The sequence below is a fragment of the Poecilia formosa genome, unplaced genomic scaffold, assembly GCF_000485575.1.
Source record: "Poecilia formosa unplaced genomic scaffold, Poecilia_formosa-5.1.2 Scaffold222, whole genome shotgun sequence".
In the NCBI taxonomy this organism is placed as follows: domain Eukaryota; kingdom Metazoa; phylum Chordata; class Actinopteri; order Cyprinodontiformes; family Poeciliidae; genus Poecilia; species Poecilia formosa.
Window position 1 is genome coordinate 376,710 of NW_006800161.1, and position 14,810 is coordinate 391,519.

Sequence of the window (14,810 nt, forward strand, 5' to 3'; positions counted from 1 at the left end):
TTGTGATACTTTTTGCAATAAAAATCAAAGTGTTTGTGGTACTAATTTGGAAATATTTGCGCTTATTTATGATGGCAAACCCTACTTTTTACTACTCGCTGCAGAGAACATGGGCTACTGAAATCAATTGCAGCTGAGGCAGGTGGTTAGTATGAAAGGTTTTGACAATTTTTGAGCAAAATCTGCAATAAACTCCCAATTATTACCACAAAAAAGTGCAGGAATTTGTTGATTTTCATAATAATTCTCAATAAACTGGAGGGACTGATTGATATAATTTGGCAGTAAACAGATTTTTAAAAAACTGCATTGATTTGATTGGACATAATATTCAAGCACACTTTGTGTTTAGTCTAGAATCTAGATGGCCACATAAAAAGCGGGCCAGATTTGGCCCACAGGCCTTGAGTTTGACACATGTGACATAGAGAAACTCAGGTCAGGTGTATTTTTATTCACCTGCTCTCCATAACCACTGCCTCTCTGTACCAGCCTACACAGTAACAACCTTAGCAAATAAACTGACAACTCACGAACAAAAGATCAAACTTTTTTGGACACTTCAACTAGAATAAAACAACAGTAGTGCAAAACATTTATATTGATTTTAATTGTATTTTTCTAATGTTTGCCTTTTTTTTAAAGATTTTACAGTTGATGTTTAGGCATTGTTAATAATGTCTTCCAATAACACATAACTACTTAGTCATATTTTCAAATTTCCTGTCAACTTTAAATATCTTTAACTCAGAAACACAGTGAGCTGCCGGATGACTGCCGTGGCAAACCCTGAAGAGTTATATATTATTTATTCATGTTTATTAGGATTGTTTTTCCTAATATGATAGTGAAAGGATACAAAAGCTCCAATGATAAAGATGGGACTGAAAATGTGCTTCTGGAAGGTGAACAGAGCCAAGCCCATGTACGAGAAGATGAAATTCTCAGCCAGGAAGTGAAGAACTTCAAAGAGCTGTGAATGAAACACAATTTTAGTGTTTTGACTTGGACATAATAAACAGCACAATGAGCTTTAAACAGCTACACTGCATGTTCAGCGTGACTGCCACTGAATCAGACCAACAGAAGTCAGGCTGCGTACTGATCTAAATGTGTCACACTGCATGGTGTTTACATGCTAATCTGCAACACTGAGTTCCCTCTGGGAAACCGAGCAGTCATGTCAGGACGGATGACCTCAGTCAGCCCCGATTAAGGTCACTCAGGGCTGATCGTGGTGCCATCTGGAACCAACACCCTGATGGATTACGGGGGAAGTTATAGAGGGTTCAGAATTATGAACTTGCTTGATGGAGCCCCCCCCCCGGCCAGATGCTACCTGCTTGGTGCGTTTTGTAGACTCCTCAGAGAGGTTGTTGGACGTGTAGTGAGCCTGGGTGATGCCACAGAACAGCACAGCCACAACACCTGTTGGAGAACAACACACACGTGTTACAGCCAACTCCACCAACATGCTGCATCACACAGGCATGCTGGCGGATTTTCAACACGCAGCGGGACAATTCATCACATAGATAAATCAACAAGCTCTTTCACTGCGTCTCTGGAGGATTAATTGTCTGCAGTATTATTTTTTAAACCTTAATTTGTAATTTTAGGGCATTATTAAATTCTTTTAGTGCTGAAATACCTCATGATGATCTAGCGGACGAAGGCACCATCTTATTAAAATGCAGGGAAAATGAATCATATATTTATGGGAAACTAAAACAAAATTCTTTTTTTAGATGATAAAAAGGTCCAAATCAAGTTCCAAACTTTGTAAGGAAATCTCTTCATGGCACACACTTGAATGTAATAAAATGAAGACGGCTCACCGGTGAAGCCGCAGGCCTCGGCCAGCAGGAACGTGCTCCAGGACATGAGGAAGAAGAGCGCCGTCTCCAGCAGAGGGAAGCAGTGCAGCTTGGTGAACTTGGTGACGTAGAGTCCAGTTAAAGGCCAACAAGGAGTTGCGTTTTCATCAACCACACTCAACAGAAACAACACGACCCAGGCTCTTAGAAAATGGTCTAGAATGAGGCTGGAGTTTAAAGTGTGCGCACAGAGCAGGATATGAGAGCCGTGACGACGCCTGTGGCTGCGCCCATCACAAAGGAGCCGCTGAAAATCCCCAGGAAAATTCCCACAGACTTGAAAAAGGCCGAGGCGTCAAACATGTGTGTGTTTGCACCAGCAGGCTGGTAGGCCACGATGGAGCTGAGATGTGAAAAACACACAAGGCATACTTAGTTAGTGTAATTCTGGTATGGGTCAAAATCATAACTATCAACACTCACTTTGGTATCACTGAGCTTGCATTAAATTTTTATCACAAGTGTCTTTTTGAAAAATAGATTAACCACCTGGAGCATCCCAACAAATTCCTATATAGAAACAAGTGGTTCATGTCATCCACTAGAGGGCGGTAGAGCGCCATGTGTCAAGGAGGAGCAGCGATGAAAGGAAGCAGGTTTCACAAATCAGTGTGAAATTCAACAACTTGAAAAACCGATTTGGTTGAAACCCGTATATCAGTAAACACCAAAATGGAACATAAACATAAATAAAATACACTGATTTAAGGAGAAACATGACATTCGAAAAAGAGGTGAACGTCTACTGCAGAGTGCTTACATGCTGTGCATGAAAACAGTTTGATTTGCAAAGTAACTTTTAACCAAATCTGTTCAAATACTTCTCTTTATTTCCCCTTAAACAATATGTAGCACAAATCTGCTCAGTTAAAAAAGCGAGTTTGGATTTTTTTTGGAATGACATTTTGAGAAGTCTCCTTACAGTTAGGGTGCATATGGAAAAGTGAAGGAATCCTCTGTGTACAGGAAGGGGTTAGTCGGACAGGAGCCACCATTTTACTTTATGTTTTGCCATCTTAAGCAACTCAAACTGAACATGCTCAAGTCTGAGGCCATGGATCTCTACTAGAAAATGGTGGACTGGGTTGTGTGTCACCGTGAGCATCAAGCGGAAAACTTCAAATATCACTTAAGTATCTAATTTTTATACAGTGGAGTGACTACTCACAACTAATCATGCAGATTAAAACAGCAAGTCTTCTGAAAGTGAGCATGTGCTGCACCTACTAAAGCAGCATTGTATCCAATAAACATTACCTTTTCAATGTGAATTGAAACTTTGAAACAGTGTAACGGTAAAAGTATAATCAGACTAATCCTGTTTTCAGAAATGTCTACAAATTCACTACAATATGATATTTTTCCACTAAAGGTAAGGACCATATTTCTGACAATAGCATCACTGAACTGATAACATGACTTACGAGGACAAGACAATGGCCACAGCATCATTCATGACGCTCTCTCCGAACAGCAGAGCGTACAGATCCCCGTCTGCATGGAGCTCGTTGAAAATCGCCAACACAGTCACTGCAAGCACATGTCAACTATTAACAAGAGATCCGAGCAAACAGCCACATTCGCAGTTAGTCCACAGCTGGAACGCGTATTTCATTGCTCTTGAGTTGTACCTGGGTCTGTGGCGGAGATGATGGCCCCAAAGAAAAGGCAGTCAGTGTAGTAGAACTTCTCAGTCAGCTGTCCGACCGCCCTCATCAGCTTCACCACGCCGTACATCAGATTCCTGGGGTTGGGCAAGCAGAGGAGAGGTATTCATTTGAAGGGGGGGTGGAATAGGGAAGAGTTATCTCTTAAGATTGATGAACAGAGAGGATAACCTCACCCGATAACAAAGCATGAAACTGCAGTGCCGAGAAAGGCGTAGGTGATGATGGAGCCAAGATTTCTGAAGAAGTGTCTCTGAAAAAGGGGGGAAAAGGAATATACTAAAGACAAATGTAATTGTTTTGTGAGCAAGTGTGAGGGAAAAAAAACATCTGTATGCTTGAGAACAGCATTGATCATGCTGATAAATAAATACGTCTTCTAGCTGAAACCTTCAGGTCAGTGACTGCTATGACTCAGTCAGACACACAAACACACATCCAGCTGGTTGACTGCTTTTAAAACAAACAAGGAGCGAAACACAGATGACTTCCAGATCAAGCCCATCTGACTGTCCCTGCAAAGTAACATGAAAACAGCTGATTCAGGTTTTTTTTTTTTGCTTTTTTTTTAAACAGGAAATATGCGTCTTCCTCTCAAATGGTCCCAATGATCAAATTTAATTGTTGACATTCTGATCAGTGACAACTCAGCTTAGTAATGTTGAGCTAATTTTATATATATATAAAGGACACATCAGTTGCAAATCTGAGTGGCTTTGGTGTTTAAAATGCTGCTTAAAATGAGCAAAAACAAAAATTATACTCATGAGTGTGAAAAAACTGAGCTTTTCTAGCTGACCTGACCCCGTTCTTCCTTTTCCTGAGGACTATCATTTGACTCAGCAAATTCTAACATGAAGAAAGAAACACAAAATGTTCAAAATTCACTAAGTAGGAACCTAAAAAGTTCTGCTAAACCCGATTAGATAGTAAATGATGAGGTTAGGGTAGTTGTCTGATGCTAAAGAGCTAATCAATAAATGAAAATACAAAGTACTAACTAATACTTTGTATTTTCATTTCAGTTGTACTCCCTTCTAAAAGGTTTTAGAATAATTATTTATGAACACAGTATCTTGGAAAAAAACCATGATAAACATCATCTGTAAATGTTCTACTTCGGTTGTTTTAACGAGATCTAACTGTGATAGCTAGCTAGCTTTCGCTTTCCTTGTCAAGACCTTTTGAGACAGTGTACAATTTTATTGGTAATCAAAGGTAGATAAAGAGTGCAAAATATTTGGTAGTTTCTGAAATCCTTAAAAGTGCAAACTAAGTATTTTAGATAAAGCAATACTGCTTAAACTGGCTACAAACAAACCAAAGATACCACCATGAATGCTCAGTCAGAATTCCTGGAAAACTGAAGGCCCTCAACCCAACTGGGCCTCCAATGGCTGTAAGAACTCAGTCAAAGTACAGTTACTATGTGACTGCACAGAATGCAGTAACAAGCCTGGTCACTGCACACAAAAACTGGCAGACAACACTGGATTCATCCAACTGCAACACGTTGATGTTGGGTTTTACTTTCCAGGACTGGTACCAGCACCCCAAGCTAATGTAATATACAAAACCTTCAAGGGATGGGCATGCACCCAATAGTAATTAAAATAAGCTTATTTTAAAACAAACAAGCCAGGATTTGATAATAAGCGCACAGTCCTATACATGGAGGAAAGGCAATTAAAGTGTTTTTAATTATTACAAAACCAAAAGCTTTTGTTCTATCCAGCATAATACATTTCCAAGCAAGATTGCTGAATTTTTTCAGTCAACCCTACAAAGTAAACCATTTACCTTGTTGCCCTGCCATGTGTCACATGCCAGGGCAACAAGGGCAATATTGTCATATTATTTAATTTCCCTCTGGGATCAATAAAGTATTTCAGAATTTGAATTGAATTGAGTTAACCAAAGTCTGTGAATCATAAAGATTTAGATATTGCATCTTGGAATAGAGTGGTCACACACCAAGGTTTTAAAAGGGTAAGGTTTCCAAACTGCAAAAAAATATTTGATTGTTCTACACTTTTAATGAGATGCCAAAGAAAGTGTCAGATTGACCAGCAGCTTGAATCTTACACTGTCCCATCCCATGCCTAGTTCCAATGTAATAAACATTATGGACAGCTATGAACTTTACTAGAAATTGACCCCATGAAAATGGTGAAAACGTTCGCAACTAAAATCCAAATTACCATTCTCCAAATAAAACCCAGTCGCTTTAAGAAGACAAAAGCAAAAACTGTTTCTACTGTCAGCCGTTTTTCTGAGCCAGCAAAAATGTCAAAGAGGAAATGAAAGACATCTGGTCTGAACTTCCCTTCAAAGAGACACTTATGTTGACTGTTCTCACAGTCTGGCCAATGACAGGTTTAGTTTGCGAGCCATCTGTCCAATGAAACACTGTGTCAGCAGACACTTCAGCCGGACTCAGCCTCACCTCACGTAACTGTGTCGCTTCACTTAATCTCAGAAGCAGCCAGACCGCGCAATATCTCACCTTCTTCAGACTGTACCCAGCATGGAAAATAATCGGAGGGAGCAAAATGTTGAAGAAAACCTCAGGGTCAAAGGTCACCTGGAGAGGGACGAGAAATTCCCAATTGATTGGTGAAATTAGCAGAATGTAGACAACTTTTCCTTTTGCTTACCTTGCGCAGCATATCGTTCTGCTCCACATTGTGGATCTCCCTGAAGTTGATCTCCCCTTTCAGGGTGTACTCAAAGAACTTGCCGCTGATATTGAGCAGCAGGGTGCTGGAAGGTCCTTCCTTCAGTGAGCAGCTTGGGGGGGTCTTGTTGTGGTAGCTGGTGGCTGGAATGCCGTAACGCAGGATCACACCGACCAGCAAGCCTGATAAATCCAATCGGAACAAAGAAGGAAGGTTATAAGAACATTTGACACACGTACATAGACATAACCAACTAAACCAAATAAGTAATCAAACTCTAGTTAAAACTGGTGACGATATGCGATCAACAGCCATCGCATTAGTTACACACGCTAGTACGGGGCTGGACTCCCTTCGTTCTTCGTCCCATATAGATTCAACAGGTGTCAGAAACATCCATCAGATTTTAGGCCATACTCCAATCATGCAGTTCCTGCAGATTCTTTGGATGCACATCCATGTCAATTTCCTGTTGTACCACGTCACCAAGGAGCCCAACTGGACTGGAGCCACTGGAATACAGTGAACCCATTGCCATATTTAAGAAACTGGTATACGATTAGATGAGTTTTGTCACATGGTGCAGGATCTAGCTGGATATTGAGGTGACGATATGGTTTCAAAGTGGTGGAAAACGGATGGACGTGGTCAGCAACAATCTTCAAGAAGGCTGAGGAAGTTAAAGGGGAAGTGTTGCGTTTTCTCCAGGTACTTTATTATATAAAAGGGCAGTGTCAATTAGCTAGGTTACCTTCAGTTGATAGAAAGGTGTTGTGTATATGAAGCATAATAAAATATTAATCGATATTCTGATGTGTAACGATGGGACTTGACAAAATGTAAAGCTCCAGTTGTTGACTGTCTTTTATGACTTCTACTTTTGTGTTTTTATGATGTAAAGCACTTTGAACTGTGTTGCTGCTGAAAATTGTGCTATACAAATAAACTTGTCTGATATATCAAAGATGACTTAAAAGAAATCTGTCTTCATAATTTAACGCCTTAAAATTGGACCTCTGTNGGAAGTGTTGCGTTTTCTCCAGGTACTTTATTATATAAAAGGGCAGTGTCAATTAGCTAGGTTACCTTCAGTTGATAGAAAGGTGTTGTGTATATGAAGCATAATAAAATATTAATCGACATTCTGATGTGTAACGATGGGACTTGACAAAATGTAAAGCTCCAGTTGTTGACTGTCTTTTATGACTTCTACTTTTGTGTTTTTATGATGTAAAGCACTTTGAACTGTGTTGCTGAAAATTGTGCTATACAAATAAACTTGTCTGATATATCAAAGATGACTTAAAAGAAATCTGTCTTCATAATTTAACGCCTTAAAATTGGACCTCTGTCTCTTTAAGAAACTCCTGCTGTTTCTGAAACTCTGCCTTCAGGAAGTCATCACAGCAGTGCTCTTTTTTTACCAGCTTTGAGAAAGAAGTAGCTCTTAAAATGAGCTCAGCAGATGAGCAGTTCTACCAGGTGTTTGCCAATTCCTGCTGGCCAGTCTGAAGGAACTGAGTGGGGGAGAAGTGGGTTCTCTGTGAGGCAGAACAAAGCTTCGAAACTGTAGCTTTGAGGCAGACGTTATCGCACATAAGTGCAAATATCGCAAAATGTCTTGCAAATATTTCTAAATAGCTCCAAAAAAGTTGTCATTTTAATTACTAAAAGAAAAAAAAGTAATTAAATCCTGGAGGTATTGATCAGTGTGAAAATATATTCTCTATTATTTAATTTTAAGCAATACTCATCAAATGCAGACATGGATATTAATATTTTAACAGTTTGTTAATATTTATCAATCCATTCTGACACAACCAGCCCCTTAAGGACATTCTTGAGATGACCCAAAATGAAAATGCGTTTGACACCCCCGCCCCACATCACTACACCACCAGCCTGAACCGCAGAAGGCAAGACAAACCGAGGTGTTGGTTAGACCTTATTCTGACATTACTGTGTGAATGTTGCTGCAATAATTCAGACTCGTGAGAATAGGCATCACTTTCTCTCATTTGTTATATGATAATGCTGTGCCTGTGTGAATTATAGCCACAGTTTCCCATTCTTAGTGGACAGAAGTAGCACCCAGAGGTCAACAATTTTATTTGGCTTCAGATATAGGATTCTGAAAACCTTGCTAGTAATGATAAGGTATTTGAGCTCTCGTCTTTTTATCATCTCAAACCATTGTCTGCTGACCTCTGACATCGTCAATCGTTTTCATCCACTCCACTGTCAATCCCTGAATAGTTTCTAATTTTTTCCCACCACTGTCTCCAGATATGAGGGGTGATTTTTCATGAAAATCCCAGACCAAGGCACTAAAGCCCGTTTTGTTCCACATTCTGAGTCTAGTTTTAACTTTAACTTACCTCACCTAGATCCCAAAACGGTTTGAGTTGCTGCTGTAAGCAAGCGCTGTTTAACATCTACCTAAGAACGTGGTTGGTGAGTGTAGTTCTTCATGCATTTCTTGTTTACCAGAACACTGGGTCAAGTTGCAGCAGAGCAAAGACAGATAAATGAGAGTCGGAGTGGGGAAGAAAGTGATGAGAGAGGCACTTAGAGGAGCACAAATCCTGTGATGGCACAGAGTAAAACAGAGTGCTACATGCTTGCTGATTCACTCTGCCGGTGGGTTAAGTATGAACATCACACTCACACACTTTGGCCCAACCACACAGGCACACATACACACAGTGGTTTCATGCAGACACTAGATCAAACCACCTGTTGTTTCAGTTCCTGGTAAAAAAAAGAAGAAAAAAAAGACAAAAACATTCAAGAAAAAAAAAAAGGTTGGATCGCAGATAGAGAAAAAAAAAAAAAGGTTGGATCGCAGATAGAGGGAGTTTTAGGTGCTTTCCATAAACCTGGACAAGAAAGTACCGTAAGAGCTTTTTTGTTTAGGCTGTTCTTTATGCGGCTAATTGGTACTTTCAGCGTGCTACAGAATAATCCTCCTGATCTTACAGAGCTTTGTTCAGGTTCACACAGAAAAGTGAAAAGGAGAAACAGCTCATGCTTGTGCACATAGTCTCTGCATTTCCCAAAGCAAAAACTCCAAGTGTTTAAATGTAGCATTATAGTGGCAGTTTTCTATTTTGGATTGTCTGCTTTGCTAACATGTCCCACTGGGGCCCACGGTTCAGGGTCGAAAAACAGCAATGATTAAATTAAAAGGAAAAAAAAACAAATCAAAGTCTGCCCTTTTTCCCCTCTCTGGTTAATAAGTGACATTTGTAGCCCAGACTGAACTGCCTAAGTTCTGTCTCTCAAATCTTGCAGCAAAATGTGTGGCCAACATGCAGTGCATGTGTATATTGTTCTTCACACAGCTTTACCCAACAATAACCGAGGCACAGATTTATGACCAATTATCAGAAGAACGTTGGTTTCATTTCTGAGATGAACTGAACTGATTTTTGTTTGCAAAAACTTTAGGCAGTAAAGTGGAAACAAAAACACAAGAATTCTCAAAGAGTATCAATTCATCTATTTGCATCCATATTAGAAATAAAAAATAATAATAACATTCACATCTTAGTGAAATAGCATTTCACAGAGATCAGTACAAATATTATTACACAGATCAAATCACTATCCTGACAGCTGAAGTCCTTTAGCTTGTTGTTATTATTTGCTTTAAATGAAAAAATATTACATAAAATCAACTTTATTTTAGCTTTACATCAGTTTATGATGTCATTCACTCATCAAAAACATGTACCTGGAGTGTTGCCTTGATTCTTTCATTTGTGTTTGAGAAATCCTTTGATCTCCATGGCAACCACTGAGCTGTGCAAAACGCCTGGCTGGACCGAGCTCCGCCTTTGAGGCGCAGCTCCTCCCTGGAGCTGCATTTTCCAAGCTTCAGAGCTATTAGCAGCAATTAGCAAACGTCTGGTATAACTGCACATCTGCTGAGCTCATTATATGAGCTACTGCTTAGTGAAACCCCAGTAAAAATGTTGTTATAGGGTTAATAAAGCGATTGTTGTGATGACTTCCTGAAGGCAGAGTTTCAGAAAGAGCAGGAGTTTTTAAAGAGACAGAGACCCAATTTTGATGTGTTAAATTACGAAGTCAAATTTCTTTGAAGTCACATTTGATGTATACAGCATTTTTATAATAACTGAAGGTAGCAGAGTCACTTGATTGCGCTATAAAATGATTCTATGTGGATGAAAAAAACATAATACTGTCACTTTAAGCTACCAAATTTACACAGGTCATCAGCAGCCCATGTCTGGTCGCCCCTTCCAACAAAGTGGCAGAAAACCTCCAGCTTAGGTAACGACACTGTTGTACAACGTCATCCACCACATGCATTAAGCTGTTACAGAATCAGAGAGCTCCTTCAGTGACAGATCCCTTCATCTGAGATGACAAAGGAACATTACTGCAGCTGTTAAACTGCAAAACCACTAGATTTCATTCCTAACAGTCAACACATGTTTACATCCCTGCTGTTATTTGAAATTAAGAAAAGCTGAACAAATAACATTCCAGCTTAATTTGGCACATCTCTGTTGCATGAACTTTTGCCCCCCCACCCCCCACTTCTTATAAATGGTGAATAAATATGCATAACCATTTTGGACAGATTTTAAATGATCCTACTCAGTTGCACATGTTTAAAATAAATAAAAACAACATTGTAGTATTTTTATGTTCCAAGTTTGGCCTTACCGAACCGAGTGTTATTCTTGCTTTCTGTTTCTATATTTTTATCTTCATGTGGATCTACATGCTTAGTGGATGTAGATCCACATTTTGCTGCCGGTATGCCTGAATTTCTCCACTAGTGGACAATAAACTTGCATTCAGTATTTGGTACTTGACCTGCACACAAAAATTTTGACAGATTGCTTTGAAGAGTACATTTGATTAGAATCCATTTAAGGCTGGTTTTACACTGACTTTGGTGCATTTTCTTCCATAGTAATGGATGTAACATGAGACAAAAACACAGCTCTCTGTCAGCGTCAAGGCACAAACGGACCAAGTGAATGCTCAGCTTCCTCAAACAACAAGGGAGGCTCCAGAACTGTCGCACAAGTCAGGATGTACAAGAGCTACATCAGTGGGAAATGTGTGTCTAAACTGCAGAAGTTAGGATTTTAAAAAAATATTTTAAAAAACATCTGATATCTGCTGTTTAAACTCATTTTATTGAGATGCCAGAGGGTTTTATTTTCAGCTTATAAAGCACACAGGACCTACACGTCAGCACAGCATTACAGGTCAGGGAAGGCCCTGATAAGAGTTGTAACTCATTAAAATCTGTGTTTTAAAAGAACATAAGTGATGTTGAAATCTCCAATTCCATGCTCTATGAGATAGAGAGATGAACCTGAACTGTACTCATATGAGATCAGGTGTGTCGAACTCATTTTCATTTTGGGCCACATCAAAAATATGAATGTTCTTAAAGAGACATTCTTTGAGAACATCCAACATCAGTGTGTTAAAATTTCTTCAAATTTTAAGGCAAGGCAAGGCAACTTTATTTATATAGTACCTTTCAGCCGGAGACAATTCAAAGTGCTCTTACAATAAATGTTAAAAACAACATGCAACAAGAGAGGGGGAAAAAATTAGACAAAGATTAAAATTAGACAAAGTAAACATCAGAATTCCAAATATAGTGAATCAACAGAATTAAGAAAAAAATAAAGAATTTAAGAGTAGGCAACTTCAAACAAAAAAGTTTTTAACCTTGTTTTAAATAAACTCAAGGTAGGGGGCAGAATTACAGCGAGCAGGAAGCTTATTCCAGAGAGCTGGAGCATAAAAACTAAAAGCTGTTTCACCAAGTTTAGATCTGACTCTCAGAATAATTAGTAGGTTTAACTCTGATGATCTTAAAGGTCTGAGTGGTATGTAGGGCTGAAGAAGATCAGAGATATAGTCTGGGTTTTTAAAGCTTTATAAACCATTAAGGAGATTTTAAATTCTATTCTTTGAGCAACTGGCCAGTGCAGGGATCTTAAAGCTGGACTGATATGCTGATCTCTTTTTGTTTTAGTCAGGACTCTTGCAGCAGCATTCTGGAGAAGCTGGAGCTGTCTTGTTGCTTTTTTATTTTTGATAATCCAGTGAAAATGGCATTGCAGTAATCGAGTCTACTGAAAACAAAGACATGAACTAGTTTTTTGGAGTCTTGTGGGGACAAGTCGTCTAATTTTAGCAGTATTTTTTAGATGATAATATGCTATTTTTATGACAGATTTGATGTGGTTATCAAAATTTTGATCAGGATCCAGGATCACCCCCAAATTCTTGGCTTTGTCAGAGCATTTTAAACCAATAGATTGGAGGTGGGTGATCAGTTTTAACATATGCTCTTTTGGTCCAAACACAAATTTGAAGAAAAAATGTGTGTTGAAAATCAGATAAAAAGTGTGGAAATCTGTAGATTCTGTGTGAATTATATGTGAACTTTTGAGTGAGTTTTGTACATTTTTTTTAAAAAACTGGAGGGACTTATTGATGTCATTTTGGGCTACGTAAAAAGCTACTGTGGGCCATATTTGGCCTCTGAGCCTTGAGTTTGACACATGTGTTTTAGATATTGTAATTTTGACCAAGTTGTATTGAAGACATTGTTTTATGTTTCTTTCTGATCATTTTTGTTTTTTCCTGTTATTCTTCATTTTCCATTTAAATGAACTGTTAAAGGTCATTCAAGGTTTAGTAGGCCTGTCACAATAACACATTTTTCTGAATGATTATTGCGATAAATGATAATATTGTTCTTTTGAGACCATTTTCAAGTAATATAATGTTAATGGCTTAGTAATGCAACAACTCATTCTCAAAGATCAATAAACTGTAAATTCTAATAATATTTAGCACTGGAAGTGGGAGACTCTTTCAATACCTAAGATAAAAAAGTAACACAAAGTGTGATTAATTATGAGATGTCTGTGAACAAAATTATTCTTCAAAAAAAAAGGGACAGTTGAGACCAGAGAACCAAACTGAAGACTTTTGTCATCCAGTTTTTGGCGGAAAGAGAGAAAAAAAGGGGGAAAAAATAAATTACACAAATGGAAATGGTTGAGTTTGTTTTAATTTATCACGCGATTAATTGATTAATTGCTTACTGCATCAGGCCTCGGTGCAGGCATCGGATTGTTTTGAGATCATGATGCTTATTGTATCTGTCCAATAATAACAATAAAAAAAGTTCATGATTATTCACTAAATGGTCAAAGCCACGCCTCTAACATAGCCCTTGACCTCAAGCTCTGACTGCCTTCTTTCCCTTTGAGTGTGTGGGTATTTCATTCACTGCATCCCAACCCCACATGCAGACCTAGAAAATTCAAGAAATGATGCAGCGTGTATGAGAAACTTTTTTAGAAATTACAAGCATTAACACCATCTCAGAGAAATGATTACTAAGTAGATAAGGCATAAACGAAACAAAACAAACCTGACTATCAACCTGATTGGAATGCCTGAAGGAAACTTGTGTGGGTAGGGCAAGAAAACTAGCTCTAGCCCAGGGGCCCTATCCTCCTAAATCCGGCCCTGGTGAAACCACGATGAAGTGCATTGAGTTTTGTCTTTGGGGATGAGCCGCTGAAAGCACCTTCTAGAAATGAGCACGAGCCCAACCAATTAGAGGCTATATGAGCGCGTGGGGGGCAGAAGAGACTGAATCACGTTCAGCCTGCGGGAAGGTGGTGGTGTAGCTGCAAGAGGAGAACCAGCGTCATGTGAAAACAAGCTCACCGTAAATCATTGCCAGCCCGGTCTCGTGAAGGAAGCGAACCCGCCTGTGCTTGAAGAGCCATATAGTGAGAATGGTGAGAGTCAGCAGCGAAATGAATGTCAGCAAATTGACGCTGTCCTGTCGGTGACTTTCCTCTGCCTCCTTCTCGGTTACAAGTTCCTCCACCATTCCGCCGTCGTCCGCCTTCAGTCCCGACACCGCGTTCAGTAAGGTCCAGACCAGCAGCAGCATCGTCCTGGCTCTCCGAGCCGCGCTGGCTGCGTTCCCGAGAGCGTCCATGGTTTAGGATGCTGCTGCTGCTGCTGCTGCTCAGAGTACACGCAGCCTCTGTGCCATGTCACAGCTGGAAGAACAGCGCGCGCGCACGCACACACGCACACACACACACACACACACACACACACACACACACACACACACACACACACACACAGCTGAGCCGAGTGGGTACACCAAGTCGAGTGGAGACACAACCCAGCGCTCACAGACCGAAGAATTTAACCTTTTAAAGGTACACAGCGCAATGCAACGAAAAGCTCCGCTCTCACTGTGGAGAAGGAGCCCACCTGCACACCCGAACCGAACGGCAAGCTACTGAGTCACCGCTTCGAGATTTTGATGATTGTGCAATTCGGAGGTCACTCCTCTCGAAAACAGGAAATCTGAGCCGTCGCTGGACAAACGAGAAGTAGATATGCGATATCCTGTTTGGGATTGTCTGGTCTGGAGAGGGAGATGTTGGAAGAAAGGGGCGTGGCTTTCAAATACGCTGCATTAATTTGTAGTAGTTATGATGGCAGCAGATCGAAACGCATTCGGAGGAGAAATTAAACAA

General features: G+C 39.7%; 1 protein-coding gene across 1 annotated transcript in view; it reads right to left on the reverse strand.

The window, feature by feature from the left end:
• Positions 1 to 14,810, reverse strand: part of slc9a7 (solute carrier family 9 member 7) — a 32,493-nt gene extending 17,683 nt beyond the window's left edge. Inside the window, exons 1-10 of the mRNA XM_007568433.2 lie at positions 13,975 to 14,810; positions 6,202 to 6,404; positions 6,051 to 6,128; positions 3,721 to 3,797; positions 3,509 to 3,621; positions 3,302 to 3,407; positions 2,079 to 2,220; positions 1,839 to 1,944; positions 1,340 to 1,428; positions 860 to 973 (exon numbers count right to left, since the gene is read on the reverse strand). Of these exons, the coding sequence (XP_007568495.1) occupies positions 860 to 973; positions 1,340 to 1,428; positions 1,839 to 1,944; positions 2,079 to 2,220; positions 3,302 to 3,407; positions 3,509 to 3,621; positions 3,721 to 3,797; positions 6,051 to 6,128; positions 6,202 to 6,404; positions 13,975 to 14,254 (1,308 nt within the window). The 5' untranslated portion in view covers positions 14,255 to 14,810. The remainder of the gene's footprint in view (positions 1 to 859; positions 974 to 1,339; positions 1,429 to 1,838; positions 1,945 to 2,078; positions 2,221 to 3,301; positions 3,408 to 3,508; positions 3,622 to 3,720; positions 3,798 to 6,050; positions 6,129 to 6,201; positions 6,405 to 13,974) is intronic.